Source organism: Lactuca serriola, chromosome 9 (assembly GCF_051521515.1).
Source record: "Lactuca serriola cultivar US96UC23 chromosome 9, Lser_US96UC23_V15, whole genome shotgun sequence".
In the NCBI taxonomy this organism is placed as follows: domain Eukaryota; kingdom Viridiplantae; phylum Streptophyta; class Magnoliopsida; order Asterales; family Asteraceae; genus Lactuca; species Lactuca serriola.
Window position 1 is genome coordinate 210,392,185 of NC_136416.1, and position 16,831 is coordinate 210,409,015.

The 16,831-nt window shown below is 35.5% G+C and overlaps 3 protein-coding genes across 3 annotated transcripts; 2 read left to right on the forward strand and 1 right to left on the reverse strand.

Annotated features, from left to right (window-relative positions):
• Positions 1-571: 571 nt before the first annotated feature.
• On the forward strand, positions 572-2,840 carry TRM11 (tRNA modification 11 protein). The gene is made up of 6 exons (XM_079021016.1): positions 572-955; positions 1,040-1,251; positions 1,312-1,629; positions 1,699-1,773; positions 1,877-1,951; positions 2,096-2,840. Exons 1-6 carry the CDS (start codon positions 745-747, stop codon positions 2,648-2,650), a joined length of 1,446 nt encoding a protein of 481 aa, XP_078877142.1. The 5' UTR covers positions 572-744; the 3' UTR covers positions 2,651-2,840.
• A 5,058-nt stretch (positions 2,841-7,898) lies between these two features.
• On the forward strand, positions 7,899-9,580 carry LOC145077258 (putative clathrin assembly protein At1g03050). Its single transcript, XM_079022996.1, has 3 exons — positions 7,899-8,114; positions 8,192-8,967; positions 9,189-9,580. Exons 2-3 carry the CDS (start codon positions 8,211-8,213, stop codon positions 9,515-9,517), a joined length of 1,086 nt encoding a protein of 361 aa, XP_078879122.1. The 5' UTR covers positions 7,899-8,114; positions 8,192-8,210; the 3' UTR covers positions 9,518-9,580.
• A 1,653-nt stretch (positions 9,581-11,233) lies between these two features.
• Positions 11,234-16,140, reverse strand: LOC145074929 (phosphatidylserine decarboxylase proenzyme 2-like). Its single transcript, XM_079021249.1, has 21 exons — positions 15,691-16,140; positions 15,510-15,589; positions 15,337-15,361; positions 14,964-15,023; positions 14,666-14,734; positions 14,426-14,518; positions 14,278-14,328; positions 14,114-14,197; positions 13,940-14,031; positions 13,693-13,848; positions 13,515-13,599; positions 13,313-13,424; positions 13,141-13,241; positions 13,017-13,064; positions 12,637-12,783; positions 12,369-12,464; positions 12,181-12,255; positions 12,009-12,101; positions 11,844-11,930; positions 11,699-11,749; positions 11,234-11,610 (listed from the first exon to the last, which is right to left on the reverse strand). The coding sequence occupies exons 1-21, from the start codon at positions 15,925-15,927 to the stop codon at positions 11,455-11,457; spliced, it is 1,998 nt and encodes a 665-aa protein (XP_078877375.1). The 5' UTR covers positions 15,928-16,140; the 3' UTR covers positions 11,234-11,454.
• Positions 16,141-16,831: the final 691 nt, after the last annotated feature.

The window sequence follows — 16,831 nt, forward strand, 5'->3', positions numbered from 1 at the left end:
ATCTTTGGAGTTTATTAGGGAATGCCTAATGAAAAAGAAGTCATAATACAAATGTTGATCGAATCAAATCAAGGTTTTGTTACACCAACAACCTAGAGTTTGGTCGAACAAACCAAAGATGATGCTAATGGTTGCACTTGTAATTATAATGGTAATTGGAAATTTCACGTGAGTGGTGAATATCATGATCATTTCATGAACGATATGACTTGAAACTAGGGTTGTTCATTATTGACCATTTGGTTTGAATACTTTGATATTTGGATTGGTTTTGACAAAACCAAATTATCATTTTGGATTTGTGACTAGTTTTGGATTACAATATAACAATCTATTCTTAATTTATGAGACCGAAAACAATCTCATAGACATCAATTCCAATTCCAAAATTGCAAGGACCGGTTCCGATTCATAGAACGAGTATCTTGTTTTGATGATCACCCGTTAACTTGGGTTTTATTAATTTTACAAAATTTGTGAAACAAAATTTTATGTATATATTATATTTTAAATTAAATTTAACAGTTTTATAAATAAATAAATAAATTGTAACCCTTTTTGGGGGGTTTAACGGACTGCGCACATAAACCCTTTGATTCGTGAGGACAGCGTTCCCTCCCTTCTCCGCCTCCAACTCTTCCATTTTAGGGTTTCTGCTACCTTTTCACCACTCTCTCTGTCATCCTCAATTTTTTTACAAACAATCACACAGGAGAGAAAATCAAGGAAAAAAGCAGCAAAAGAATGTGGTATCTCTGTGTCTTTTACCACAGATTATTAGACTACAGGAAACCCGAATTCGAATCTCTAGCTGATCTCTTTGGTGCATTCGACGATGATCCAAGCAGTTCACATTCGCTTGAATGGAAGCTACCTCAGCATCACCATCCCGATTCTCCTTTCCACTTCGTTAATCTTCCTTCTGAGGATATCGCCCGCAACATCGCCAATCGAAGTTTGTCCTCTTCACTTTTCTACAAATTATCATTCATTTGTCTTTACCGAAGCTCTAATTTTAATTTGGAATATATATATGCAGGTATTCTTGTGAAAGGAGTTTATGAGATTTGGGGAGAGGGATCTTCATATGAAGAACTCAAAGAAGCAATAAACAGTTATCCTGAAGATCGAAAGCTACCATACCTAACTCCAGATAGCACTTTTAGGATCATAGTAGATAGCTTCGGAAAAGCCATAACCTTCAAGGATCAAACATCTCGCATTCAGGGAATGTCCTACATCCCCTTTAAGGTAATCAATTTTTAATATCTTTCTTCTTCATATCAGAAACTGAAATGATCAAATTTCCAGGGTCGAGTTGATTTACGTAACCCAGAGCATAAATTTTGGCTAATTGAAACCGATGATTACGAATCCAACAATGGGCTTCCACCAATTGTTGACAAAAGAATCTTTTTTGGGCGAGAAGTTGGTGCTGCTGATAGGAAGCTTTTGCCCACATATCAGTTGAAAAGCCGTACTTATCTTGGGCCCACTGCCATGGATGCTGAAGTAGCTTTTTTGATGGCTAATCAAGCACAAGCCATGCCTGGGAAGCTTGTTTATGATCCTTTTGTTGGTACTGGAAGTATTCTTGTTGCTGCAGCTCATTTTGGAGCCATGACAATGGTGTGTGAATTTTGATCGAAACTTTTTGCATTGAAAATGTTTTTTTTTTTTCTAATTTAAAATATTCAGGGAGCAGATATTGATATTCGGGTCGTGCGTGATGGGCGTGGCCCAGATTGCAATGTCTGGAGTAACTTTAAACAGGTAAATTTAAATTTCTTAACTTATATAATTTTTCTTTATTACCAATTAAAAAAAATATAATGTTTAACAATTTTGAATTTGGTGATGATATTTGATTTAACAGTATGGATTGCAAATGCCAGTTTCGCTGTTGAGAGCAGATAATAACCTTCCTCCTTGGCGACCTGGGTTAAAAGAGGTAACAATAACAATGTCTTTTATTACAGAAATGCCATCAGCTCTTTTTTTTTTTTTTGGTTTTATAAATGTCCTATATCATATATATGGTTGCGAAAATGATATTATAAAAATGTCATAATCATTCAATCCTTTCTTCCATTAGATCTTTGATGCGATAATCTGCGATCCACCATACGGGGTCCGGGCGGGCGGCAGAAAATCCGGTGGCCGGAAGCTTCTAAAAGGGACGGTGGACCCCTACACCGTACCGGACAACTTAAGATCCGGCCACATCCCATCAACCGCCGCCTACAGCTTAGCGGAATGTGTCCACGACCTCCTTGACCTAGCGGCGAAAATGCTCGTGACAGGTGGCAGGCTCGTGTACTTCTATCCAGTTCTAAGAGACAACAATGATACCTTGGATGTTGATTTCCCAAAACACCCTTGCTTTAAGTTGGTTGCAAGCTGTGAACAGATTTTGAGTTATCGGTATAGCAGGGTATTATTGACAATGGTGAAGATTGGAGCGTATACGGATGAGATTGAAGAGGCTGCGAGGGTGCAGCATTTGGAGTTTAGGGAGAATCATGTGAAGTGGATGGAGGAAGGGAATCTTCACTCTGCGGTTTTTGATCCGGATTTTGTGGGATTTGATGAGTTGGATAGTAAAAGTGGGAAGGATCCTAAGAAGAAATATAGGGGGAAATATGTGTAGGATTATGAGGTGATGTTCGTTTGTAACTTTTGTTATTTTGTTAGGTTGTTATGTTATTTGTAGCTATGCATAAGTTTTGGATATTATTATTTTACGAAATTGTTGCCATAAAATTTTGGCTATTTTTGTGGTTTGTCCTATGTGAATCAAAATGGTTCATGAAAGCCAACGAAGTTTGACAATTTTTTTATATGTACAATTTTAACATGCTCACAATAGAAAAAATTGTCCGAGATTAATGGTTTTAGTGAAATTTTTAATGTCAAAGTTTAATACAAAATTTTTACTAAAACCATATAATTTTGACAATTTTTTTCTATTGTGGCAATTCTAACAGTAACATAGAAGTGAAACAAAGGAAAATGTCAGGTGACCCAATTATTGGTAAAAATAATCATTTACCTATGTCTAGTGATCCAGCTTGAAAGTTAAATCGGATGCACACTTGATTGGTGTATAGTTGACCGTTTGACCGGTACATACATTGCAATTTGTTTAGAAAAGATTATGAAAATAAATGATATGAGGTACTTATAGAGTTACTTTTGTGTATCAAAGTCCAATTTATATGAGGTACTTATAGAGTTACTTTTGTGTATCAAAGTCCAATTTTGAGACTCAATGCGATGTTTGATTTTGTTATATTTAAGAACATATAAGCCACAACTAATATCATGCTTAGTTCTCACTTTTGATTTGTATGGGCTTCCATAGTAAGTAAAAGAAAAGCAATCCGTAAGGTACATGTTAGAAAACGTAAGGTACATTTTAGAAAACAAAAGGTACAAAATTAGGTAGCATAGGAGTTTAACATTTAATAAAACCGTCTGAAATGGTTATCACGAGAGGTTTCGTGGTCTACGTAGTCACTAACCACGAATGTAAACACCATCCCATATTAGTGGTGGAACATTTTCGTGGTCATTTATAGTGAGGAGAACAAACCACCACACCCAATCATTTTCTCTCTTTATATTTCTCTCTATCTTTCTACCTCTCTCTACGTTTTTATAATAAAAAAGTAAAAGGGATATAGTGGTAGATATCCCAACCTTTTAGTGGTCGAATGTGGTGATGAGTTGGCACGCACCCATATAGTGGTCCACCACTATAATAGTTAATGGTGGGTATTATGGATGACTTAAGGTCATCTGTAATGCTTCTCACGGACCACAAACCACCTAGCCATCACAAACCAACTGTGGTATACCCATCATGACTACGGAGAGATGAACGAAGAGAAAGAGAGAAGGGGAAGAAGCAGAAGGTTGAGAGATACCCGTTCTCTCGTTGGTCATTGTCTTGCGTCCTCCCTGCCACGAACCACAACGAAAACGCCCGACCACGATAGGTTGGGTTGTTGTACACAGACAACGCTCGTGGCCATGTAGACCATGAACCTCTTCGCCGTTGGTATACCAGAAACTCTAATAATAATCAAAAGGATGCAGCTGTTGGATAAGGTATCTAAGTCCATAACTATAATTTGTATGTATTTGACCCAAGAGTTGTATGATCCATTTTGGATTGCATTTACCAGAATAATCTGATAGGATGAATATCTGAGGGAAATGTTATTTATGATTTATTAATATATTACAAGTATAATATATTAATATGAAATCATATTATTTAACGATGACTGATTATGTAAATCAAAGATATATATATATATATATATATATATATATATATATATATATATATATATATATAGAGAGAGAGAGAGAGAGAGAGAGAGTTAGGGTCAAATGTTTTCATTATCTATTGTGTGCCTGTATGATTGATTCTGGACCAATCATTCTAGTTATTTTAAGAAATTAATTAATATCTATTAAATGCTGAAGATGTAATTAATACCTATTATGTCTTCAACATGTAATATGCATTAATTACTTTCTTAAAATAACTAAAATGATTGGTCCAGAATCAGTCATACATGCACACAATAGATAGTGAAAACAAAATAACCTAACCCTATATATATATATATATATATATATATATATATATATATATATATAGTTTGGGCTATTGATCCATGATGGGCTAAGTTTATGTAAATTTCATGAAGTGTTTGCCCACATAAGATATGGATCATGACCCAAAGTGTATGGATTAGGGTTTACCCACGACTCTTGGATTCTTACACTATATATATGATCCCATATGACCTAAGATCGGTACCATTGTGGTCTTAGAGTTCATAGAGCCGATTTTGAGTCCTAGGTAATCTCTCTCAACTTCTCCAAATTGTTGGTGGTGTTTTGTGAACCATTTGTGGCATCACACTTGGGGTGCTAAGTTTCTTAAAGGCCAAACACATCAAGTTACAACAAGAGGTAATTCTATAACTAGTTTTATAATTCATATGTCATGTTGTATGCGAGATTAGGCTTCATGCTTTGGAAAAAATTGTTTGCATCTATAACTAGAGAAAATTTAGATCCAAAACATCTAGGTTTGTATGTGCATCTTAACGTTGTTATAGTGCTCAAAACCCTTCAACAGTAGCACTCTCATTGCCCAACTACATCCGCCTCAAGAGAGAAAGAAATCATTTCTTTCAAAAAATTTATGTGGGGACCGACTGTCATATAATGGGGGCCACAATGTTTAACAAAAAAAAAAAGAAAAATTATATATATACATCTGGTGAGGCCCACATCCAAGTAGGACCATACACCCCACTTCATATACATTAGGCATGTTCGACAAAACCAGCTGGTAGCGGGTAGCTTGTAGCTTGTAGCGTTTTGTTAAACGTTACATAAAATAACATTTAGATTTGGAGCGTTTTGTTTCAACTAAACGCTAGAAGCTTGTAGTGTCAAACAAGACTTTTCTGTTAAAAACGAGGAGTGTTGTCAAACGCTAGAGCGCTCCAAAACGCTACATGCCGAACTCGCCCATTGGATCCTCCACTGCCTATGTCCACGATGAGATTTGAAGTCTCGACCTCAAGGAATGAGGGTATCATCAAATAATAAAATCACACAACGTTTCAAAAGAAAAAAAATTGCTCACAATCCAACCCCTCACTATTTCATGATCAAACATTATACAAATGTAAAATAGTTACTATGTAAAGGTAAGGGTAGGGGTGGCAATTGATGACACGACATGACAAAAATACACGACACGAAACGAAATTGAAATTCGTGTTCGTGTCAGGTGTAAAAAACACGACGTCGTGTCGTGTCGTGTTCGTGTTCAAAATTTGACACGAAATTGACACGATTTAACATCTTTTGTCGTGTTTGTCGTGTTTTTCGTGTTATGTATGAGTAAATATTAATTAAATACATATAATTTTTATTTCATGTTAGTTAAAAAACACAAGATCGTGTCGTGTCGTGTTCGTGTTACATTAAACCTTGTCGTGTCGTGTCAGACAAAAACACGATACGATGGCCCGATTTGCCACCCCTAGTAAAAATGCTAATCGCACAAACTTGAGGATTCTTTGGGAGACCCTGAACAACGGCAATGGCAAACTTACTTTTTAGGAAGTTTTAGATACATGTTTGAAAAATAGATTGTATTCATTGTCAAAGTAAATGAGGTTTAAGAAAAATGATGGAAGTTGGTGACTTTGTCGAGTTTTTCTCGGGATGAGAAAAAGATAAGTTGGGATATTTGATAGTATCATTTTAGTTTACCTAATATGTGGTGTAATTCATTTAAATTATTAGGCTACCCGGAGTGGAGGGAGCTCCACACGTGAGATGCTTACGTAGAGCCTCTCTCCACACGTGAACACCGCCCCCACCCCGGTGGGTTGGGCTTTGCGTTTTCACGGAGACGAGAGAAGACGGAGGAAGTGATTGGTTGATGCTTTTTTGATCGTTAATTTCGTTGGTTTTTCTTTTTAATACACCGAGTTAGAAGAAAAAAATAAGAAGAAAAGGATGGACTCGTTTTACAGAAGTCGGGTGAAGAAGAAAAACAGGTGGACATTTTATATGATTTAATTCAACTTACATATTTGGTCCCTGAGATTCTGTCATTTAATCATGTTATACTCTTTCACTTTTATTTGAATTATGTTAAACCCTTAACTATATATAATTAATTATATTTATTTAATTTTAAAAATTAATAAGATGTTTATTTGATTTTTTAATTAGTAAAATGATTACTTAAGTTTATAATAATGTTTTTTTTACTTAATCTAATGTTTTAAAATAAAAAAATGAATATTGTTAGTGGTGACAATTTCCTAGGTGTATTGGGTTGGTGGTGGAGGTGACGTGGCGCAGAGGTGACACCTTTTTTTCGTAGGGATGTCAACGGGGGCAAACGGGACAGGGATTGCATCCCCCGCCCCCGCCCCCAAAATTTTCCCGTTCCCCCGCCCCCGAAATCTCCATCCTTTCCTCCCCCGCCCCCGTCCCCGAATTCCTCTTCTGACCCCCGCCCCCGATTGATTTTGGGCTAACTTATTTGGGCTAAAATAAGTTCTTGTTTGGGCTAAAAGAAACTATTTTTTGGGTAACAAATAGATATTTATAACATAATTTTACATGTTACAAACAACTAAAAAACATGTTTTCGTTGAATTTTTATACGTAAAAATCATTTTATTATTTATTATACTTATATAATTAATATATGTCAATTTATATAATTTGTTAACGGGGCCCCCACGGGGGTTTCGGGACGGGACTACCAACCCCCGCCCCCGAAATTAAAACGGGGGTTAACCTTGCCCCCGCCCCCGTCCCCGATTTTTTTCAACAAATGCCCCCATACGGGACGGGGCCCCCACGGGATCGGGGTCCCACGGGACTTTTTGACATCTCTACTTTTTCGGTGGGTTGGTGATGACCAACCCCCGTAGCTTTATGTGTTAACTCGAGAGTAAACATACTTTGATAGATGGTTTTATGTGCACGTAACAAAATATGGAAGAAACAAACGAAAACCATGCACCAAATGATCATGCGAAGCCCATTAATTTATATGTTAATTAATGAGCGGGATCATCTAACAAAATTAAATCTGAAATTTAAAGCAAACTTTCAGTATATACTATTAACGGAAGTTTCGGAAGAAGGAATCAAGTAATAAGGGTTGACAATGATATAAGAAAGATGAAGAATGTAAAATAACTTTGTGTTTGTGTAAAATTGCGTATTTCTATATATAGAAAGAGAGAGAAAGATGCGAAGAAGGAGATGCCACTTGGGTCCTTAACTTCCACTATATTTCCCCATTCAATTGCTAAAATGTTGAAAGATGTATGGCATCTAATCACCAAAACCCGAATCAATTAAGGGGAAAATAGTGTAGGAAAAGAGTGAAAGAAAGAAAAAAGAAATAAGAAAGAAAGGGAGAAAGAAGGCATAAAACAATCTCCACACAACAAATCTTCTTTCCCTTTCTTATTCTCCCATGCTGCTGACAACAAGAAAGTCAAAAACTTGACCCCTTCTTCATTCTTGGGTCAAAATTGCAAAAGGTAAAAAAAGCATGTATTCTGTGTGCATTGCCATTGATGATGATCATCTTGTTGATAACTTAATTTTCAAATTTCAGGTTAATTAATCAGAAATCGATGGGTAGATTCGGTAAAGCAATCAAAGCAGTGAAGGATCAAACCAGTATCCGGCTAGCCAAACACGGTCACAAAGCGTCATTAGCCGATCTCGATGTCGCAATTCTCAAGGCCACATCGCACGACGAAAACCCACCCGACGAGCATCTCATGGTCGAAATCTTAACCCTAACAACCGATTCGCCTCTCTACGTCGCATCATGCGTCAACACCATATCTCGTCGTCTCAGCAAAACCAGAAACTGGATCGTGGCTTTAAAAACGCTAATGTTGGTTCAACGACTCCTCCACGACGGTGGTCCGGCGTACGAGCAGGAGGTGTTCTTCGCGACACGGCGGGGGACTCGGCTATTGAACATGTCGGATTTTAGGGATGCTCTGAAATCGAGTACGTGGGATTACGCGGCGTTTGTTCGAGCGTATGCTTTGTTTTTGGATGAACAACTGGAGTATAAGATGGAAGGGAAGAAAGGAATACGTGAATTCTCGCAAGATCTTGAGCAACATGAGTTTATGATTCAAGGGAGGAAAGGAAAGCATGGATCGCGATCGCATGATCTGGATCAGCAAATTGAGTTTGAGATGCAAGGGAGGATCGGAAGACATGGTTCGTGTTCGTATGTGCAAGAGGGAGGAGAGCTTACGTTATCTGCAGCTGTGACTGTACCTGTTCGTGAAATGACCATGGATCAGCTCTTTGCTCGGGTTAATCATTTGATGCAATTACTTGACCGCTTTCTCGCTTGCCGCCCTGCAGGTTATATTTTCCCGCCCATTTCTCACTTAAGAAACAAAAAAGACATACATGCCCTTTTATCATTATCATAAAAAGCTGAAATTTTTTGTCTTAACAAAGAATGGCCTTAATGAGATTATCTAGTCTCGTATTGTCCTGTGTAACAAATGCAACCTCATTGATTTCTTTCTTCTTAATATCATTCCAACCGGTTGGATAACTTATATTTTCTTGGCCGATAGGTGGAGCAAGGATTCAAAGGTTGGTGCTTCTAGCTCTATACCCGGTTCTAATACAAAGCTTCCAACTTTATAAAGACATTGTAGAAATCATGGGTGTCTTGAAAGACAAATTCGAGATCGATGATCTCAATGTGTCACATTCCGTGAAGGTCTACGGTATTTTCCGACGAGTGTCAAAACAATACGAGGAACTCGACATGTTTTATTATTGGTGCAAAACTGCTAGCAACGCAAAGAATGCCGAGTATCCAGAAGTCGACAAGATTTCACAAAAGGATTTAGACGCCATGGATGAACGTGTGAAAGAGAAATCAGGAGTGACAAACTAAATCGTTGTGTTAGACCTAGAAGGGGCAGTTTTGGTATTTCACACAAGTTAGTTGTTGTATATATATCGACCGAGTAATGTAATAGGTAGACTTATATTGATTTTCAAATTTTAATCACCAAAGTTATCAAGTAAGGCATGAGTTGGTCTACCTCAATATAGATCGTTATCATGTTTTTTTAACTTGGTTTTGTTGTTAGTTTTTTAGCAAGACTAACAAACATTTTGGGGTATTTTCAATGATTATTCGATAAATATGGCAAAATATTTGAACAAATGGTAATTTGGGTTTTCTTCGTAAACATTCTAAGGTTGGACGGTGCACCACTCATCGCATACCGCGGTAAGCTGCGGTATGCGGTAAAAATCGTACCGAGGGTAAAAAAAACTACGGCATGGAAGATGTGGGTTATGGTTTTGCCGCATGTGAACGTTTGGAAATAATTGTTGGCTATTTTCTTTTTTATCTAGTTTTTTAATTTCTCTATAAATTAAATTTCAATTCTTAATTTTAAATCACCAACAAGAACAAAATTCTCTCTATAATTTTCAAAAACTAAATTTTAAAGTGTCTTCTTCTTCCTCCACTTCGTCCGATACGTTGACGTTTCGGGAAGCGGGGTTTATCAGTGACGTCATGCGCACAACACTTGCTTATTTGGAAGGAAATGAAGGCGAAAGTTCGCGTCCAAAAACAAGAAATCCTCCTCTACGGAGGGGTCGTGAAGCTGGGCACAACCAACTGGTGAACGACTACATTTTTGATGATGCAGTGTTCGCGGAAAAATTCAGGCGTCGATTCTGGATGCACAAGGTACTATTTTTACGCATGGTTGATATACAAAATCGTTTTCCATATTTTCAGCAGCGGGTTGATGGAAGAGGTAAAAAAAAGTTTTTCCACAATCCAAAAATATACAACTGCAATTCGTCAACTAGCATTCGGCATGAGACCAGACTCATGAGATTAGTATCTGAGGATGTCAGAGCGCATGACATGGGATTGTCTATACAAGTTTGCTACACTTGTGATTATCCTTTATCGTAGTCGCTATTTGCGTAAGCCTACAATTAGCGACATCCATCAATTATATACAACACATGGAAACAAGCATAAATTCCTTGGAATGTTTGGTAGTGTTGATTGTATGCATTGGGGGTGGGCAATCTGCCCTAATGTATGGCATGCTCAGTTTACGCGGGGTGATTAAAAGTAGCCCACAATAATTTTAAAAACAGTGACGTCGTATGACCTTTGGATTTGGCATGTATTTTTTGGTTCATTGGGCGTCAACAACATCATTGTTCTAGACCAATCGCCGATATTCAACGACATCTACCTTGACAAATCGTATGATGTATCGTTTGTAGCAAATGGGACGTCATACAAGCGTGGGTATTACCTTACTGATGAAATATATCCCAAATTAGCAGTATTTGTGAAATCGTTCATATGTCCGAATAATGAAAAACAATTAAAGTTTAATATAAGCTAAAAAAAATTAAAGTTTAAGGCGACACAAAAATCTGCTAGGAAGGGTATCGAGCACGTATTTGGTGTCCTAAAGCGGCGTTGGCAGATACTCTCTGTACCGGCACGATCTATGGAGCGCAAACGAATAAGTAGCTTAATGTACGCATGTATCATATTGCATAATATGATTTTAGAAGATGAGGGGAGGTCAATTTTCTGCTACAACGAGAATGAGAATTTACATGTCGAAGGAGTTGGTATTGGTATGACACTCACCAACCTAATGAGCCTAATGATGATGATGATTTAGAGGACATTTACGTCTTTTACACAGACAAGAGATCAAGAACGAGGACAAAAAGTTGCAACTTTTTGTCTAAATGTTCACCAAACACAATGAAGTTGACAAAATATTTTGGGGAGCAAATGGTAATTTGGGATTCTCCATAAACACAAATTTTTTATCATGCAGTTTCAACATAAAATGAGGTGTTTGATGTTGACAATGGAAGTTGTGTGCGTTTCTTTACAGATACCCCCAATTGCATTCCAACTGAAACTAGGGTTTCAATTGATCTTGCACTATAAGCCAAAAGGTCCTCGTCTAAAGCTATTGAATCCTGAAAATTTTACTTTTTTTATAATATAATATACTCATAATACTTGATTAAAATTTAAAACAAGTTATTATAAATTAGATGATCTAACCTTTTCAAAGACACAAATGACTGTGCTTCCACCAAATGAGAAATACCCAAACTGTATAAACATAAATAAACAGGAAGATGTATGAATCAAAAACCAAACAAGGGTAGAAACGGAAATTTACGTGTATAGTTGAATAAATTTGAACCTCGTCTCCTTTCTGGACATAATCTCCCGTTTTTTTAGTGAATGTTATACTACCCACCATTGTTGCTCCAATTGCCACAAATGCTACCTAAATTTAACTTTTCTATTAAGTCATTTTTTTCTTCATTAAGTCAAGAAATAATCATAAAAGAGTGAGATGACAAACCTTTCCAAAATCAGCAGTTGATATAATAGAAACAGCACGTTTGTTTTCTGTAAAGACATTGCAATACTTGCTATTTACAGCAATGGGGTTGACCTACAAATAGTAAAAATCAAAGATATATGAACAAGAAATAAAATTTAAAAAATAAATAAATAAATGGATCTGTATATACCGTATATAAGCATCCAGGTATATCGACAATCTGCTCAATCTTTCCAGAAACTGGGAAATGGAAACGATGATAATCCTGCCAGAATTTGTACCACTTCAACTTTTTATTTATTTATTTATTTATTATAAATATTGTTATTTCTTGCATTTAACCCAAAAGAAAAAAGACAAAATAAAAAGAAATATCACCTGTGGTGCGAGGCGAAATATCACCAAAGTTCCACCAGTGAAAGTATCTGAGAAAGGTGAATTACCAAGGAGACCTCGGATGGAGAATTTTTTACCCTAAAATTTACAAAAAATCAAAATTGTATTGATTTTGCAAACATTCGTTACTTTTCTTTTTCAAAGACAGCGATAAATCCATTAGTGATGACAATCAATGTTTTACAAGAGTTATTATTCAATCAATGTATGAAATATTGAAATATAACAATGATTTCAAAATATGTAATACCTTGATCCAAAATCTGAGACTTTCTTCAGCTGTTTTAAATGCCATTAAACGACAATCAGCAGCACAAACTGCCACGTCATCACGTCCTACATAAGCAATTGGTCTTGCTCCAGGTTTCAACTCTCTTATGAAAAATTCATTAAATGTCTGCATAAATAAATTTGTTACTGAATTTACTCTTCCATGTTCATAAGTGGTCCCACATAGCATCCTGCTTTCATTTTTCCTATTCCACCATTGTACTTTGAAATATCTACCAATTAAAAAAAACTAGAAATACAAAGCATGATGCTATAATACAAAAATAAATGAAAATTTGAAAATACACTGCTATTTCTTTCATTTAGATCTTGTTTGAATAAAGTTTGAATTTGACTTACCTTAAAATGATCCAAAGGGTATTTAACTTCAGTCATATTGATTTGATCCTACAATATATACCCATAACATATAAAACTTAGTGCAACAAAAAAAAAGGATGATTAATAAAGAGGATTATGTTACCTTGAAGAATTTAAGAAATGGTTGTATATCTTTTGCAGATTCAGCTGAATTCATTTTCTTGCCCTGTTTTTCTGATATGCTCTGCAATAATTCTTTTGCCCCTGAATCCCGTTGGACATGCATTTAAAAACTTTATGAAATAAAGATTTATTATAAAAAGTAAATATATTACCTTTGTCCATAATTCCAAGCCCTACTTTAGATTGATAAATAGCTCTCATTGATAATACAATCTTTCCATCAATTATTTCCTCTACAAGCCTCTTTTTCCTCCTGTCAAAAACCTAAGTGCCAATAACATATTTCTAGTTAAGAACTTAAAATACACACACACACACACTAGAGAGAGAGAGAGAGAGAGAGAGAGAGTGTACCACAATATGTGAAGCATTTGAACCAGAGTTCAAGCCAGCATCATAGGATGAGACATGGGCCCATTCAGAGAGTTTAAACATCCACCTTGAAAACAAGAATCATTAAAACATAAATAATTTATTACTTTTAAATATATAAACAAATTGATTGTAATTTGTAAAAGTAAAAGTATCTCACCCAAAGGAAGCTTGTTTATCTGTTAAGAATCCCCCAGTCATAACCTGGTTTCCAGTGCCTTCATCAAAACATAGTGACATATGAATCATGGAGTTCAGCTTATCAGAAACTTCTAGAAGCTCTCCACAAACAGGACAACGATTAATCAGAGGTTCCCTTCAAGATCAAATGTCAAAAAGTTACTCACAATTTATAAAATGTAAGGAAAACAAGCAAAAAAAAAGGATCATAATGTTATGTGACATACTTTTCTTGTTGCATGGCTAAAAGTATAGCCAGTTCATCCATGCTGACATCACCATCTCCATTTTCATCAGCTGCCTTAAACAGCTCCTCTTTCTGAAAGAAAAATAGTTGAACTACTCATTAACAAAAGACCCATTAACTGAAATGAATAGATTAACAAGATTTACATTCAAACCTTTTTTGCAGCCTGTTGATTGCCAAATGCATCTATTAATTCTGAGAATTCGGAGAAAGATAATTTCCCATCACCATTGTAATCCTATATTACAAAAAAGTTAAAGCTAAAATCTTGTAAAAGATAAAGATTCCATTTCTTTTTAAAGATGGTTTTAGACATACAACAATGGATAAGATACGTCTTGCAAAACTTTTCTCTGTTTCAGTTGGATCCTGCCAATAAAAAAACTAGATGTTATACACAAATTACTATGCATTAACAATAACAAAAACATTCTTACAGGATATGAAATATGTCACTGTAGCAAACCTCAATAGAACATGAAAGTGATATGTTGCCAACCACTACATTTGAAGATGATGGATCCATTACATCGAACACTTTTTTGTCAGAATCTGAATCCTGTAAAATATGAATGCAAAGTGAAGTTACTGTCCTCAGAATTAGTAATTAGTAAGCAGAAGTCACATATTTTTTTTTATTTATCTTGTCATACAAAATATGTATTCTTTGAACTCTCAAAATACACTTCTTCAAGAGAGAACTTACCCGAATAAGGAATTCAAAAAGATCTACCTCACAATGCCCAATGAGGTTGTTCTTGCGTAGTCTGTTGGTCTGCAACACAAAAAAGAAGATGATGAAGTTTAAACATTCAAGAAAAGTAGGTTACAGTAAGTAGATAAATCTGTATTATAGAATAGTTATGGTCCTACATATCAAAATCATATATAATATATGGTCCTACAACCATAGAAACTAGTAAATAAAAACAAAGAATCCATTTCATTGTAATCTTTTCATGTAAAGTAATTGATATATAGAATGAAGTTCAGTTGCTACAAACCTCAAAAACAGATATTTTTGCAACATGAGGCCCGTTCTTTTCCAAAAGAAACTTTATCTCCTGTAAAATACCAAATGTATTGTTACTGAATGCAGTGTGTCATAACCAATGGAACCAAATCATATTCTTTAAGTCCTTTGAATGGAGATGGAGAGAAACTTGAACATTTGATTATCACATGCTATAGCTTTAATGGAGATGAAGAACATTACACATGCAAATGAATCTTGTCAACTTGTTTGGGATATGATTCATAAGAACTATTAAACTTCAATGATTCATAAAGGGTTGATTCTTGATTGTGAAAGGAAGTCTTAACAAACTACAGTCATGTAATGATGATTCAAAGCTATACGTAAGAAAATTCACTCACAGAGTTCCATGTAGGCTTGTTGGTCCTGCACATTGTTTAAATATAAAAATAAGACGTTGAGCTGAACATTCCAGAAAATAAATCTAAAGTGTTTTACATTGGAATTGTGTGCAGAAACTTTGGTTTTATTAGCACGAAAACATAAAATTGGAAAGTTGTTAATGATGCTTAACTGGTCAGAAATTTCGGTGCGAAACGTCTGTTCTCCAATAGAAATACAAGCAAGCCACTTATCCTTAAATTTCATCTCCGCCTACAAAACAATTGAAACACAATTTCAGTCGAAAATTCGTATTGTGATTTATATAAACAACAAATTAGGCGCATAATCACAGTATACAATCAGAATCATACAGAAATAAGAGTGACCAAAGCGATGCCGGCAAAATCCTCCAAAGTGCTGAGTTTTGGGTGCTGAGAATGCGAACCGCGACTAGTTCGAACGGAACGATCACGATCACGATCACGATGTCGGTGAAGATGAAGCTTCGTCTTGATTCTCTCGCGGCGCGACGTGTGTGATTTTGAATTGGAACCACCGCCGTTTGTAGAGTCATCAGAGGAGCTTGATTTGGAACTTCCATGCCCCATATTTACTCAATCTCTCTAGAATGCCAAAATTCCGACGAGGAAAGTTCGGAAGAATAAATTGAGTAGAAGAAGGAATCACCGAATATGAAAAATTCCAAAGGAGAGGTTGATCATGGAAATTTGACTATTGTTGTCAATGGTGGCAGTTGATATGGACTTGGAATCGATTCAGACATGTTGCACCATGATGCATCGTCATCAGCGAAAAGGGTCATGGGAAGAATTATTCCTATATTTATTTTAAAATTCAATATATTTCATAATTGCTTTATGAAATAATCATAAAAATGACCACGTATATCTATATATAATATAATATTGCAATATAATAATATATTTCCATTGAGTAAATTACACGAATGGTCCCTATGGTTTAGGGTAATTTACACATTTGGTCCCTAACTTATTTTTTAACTCAGAAGGTCCCTATTGTTTGTTTTTGTTACACGCTTGGTTTCTATCTTACTTAAAAAGACTATTTTCCCCTTGATTTTTTAATTTATTTAAATAAACACACTCACAACCCCACCCTCACCTCACTTTACCTACCCCACCAAGCGCGTAACAAAAACAAATAATAGGGACCAAGTGTGTAACAAAAACAAATAGTGGGGACCTTCCGAGTTAAAAAAATAAGCTGAGAACCAAGCGCATAAATTACCCCAAACCATAGGAACCATTCGTGTAATTTACTCATTTCCAGTTATCATAAATTCATCGTCTAATTTGCGAGAAAAATCCTTTAGGGATTCCCAAGCTAGTTTTTCATACAAAACTAATTTATAACCCGTTATAAACAAAAGTTATAAGATTAATTAAACTTTCATATTAAAAAATCAAAATTATTAATCAATTATTTTAAATAAATTAATATTTAAGAGATATTTTTTAGTTATATAAATTT

Bases quoted from the DNA above. Each gene is read 5' to 3' on its own strand.
- TRM11 (XM_079021016.1), top strand. From the start codon at position 745: ATGTGGTATCTCTGTGTCTTTTACCACAGATTATTAGACTACAGGAAA. The intron at 1,630-1,698 runs GTGTGTGAATTT...TAAAATATTCAG, and splicing joins ATTTTGGAGCCATGACAATG to GGAGCAGATATTGATATTCG. The intron at 1,952-2,095 runs GTAACAATAACA...TTCTTCCATTAG, and splicing joins GGCGACCTGGGTTAAAAGAG to ATCTTTGATGCGATAATCTG.
- LOC145077258 (XM_079022996.1), top strand. From the start codon at position 8,211: ATGGGTAGATTCGGTAAAGCAATCAAAGCAGTGAAGGATCAAACCAGT. The intron at 8,968-9,188 runs GTTATATTTTCC...CTTGGCCGATAG, and splicing joins TCTCGCTTGCCGCCCTGCAG to GTGGAGCAAGGATTCAAAGG.
- LOC145074929 (XM_079021249.1), bottom strand. From the start codon at position 15,927: ATGGGGCATGGAAGTTCCAAATCAAGCTCCTCTGATGACTCTACAAAC. The intron at 13,849-13,939 runs GTATGTCACATA...TTGATCTTGAAG, and splicing joins TTAGCCATGCAACAAGAAAA to GGAACCTCTGATTAATCGTT. The intron at 12,465-12,636 runs GTATTACATATT...TGTAAATTTTAG, and splicing joins GTCTCAGATTTTGGATCAAG to GGTAAAAAATTCTCCATCCG.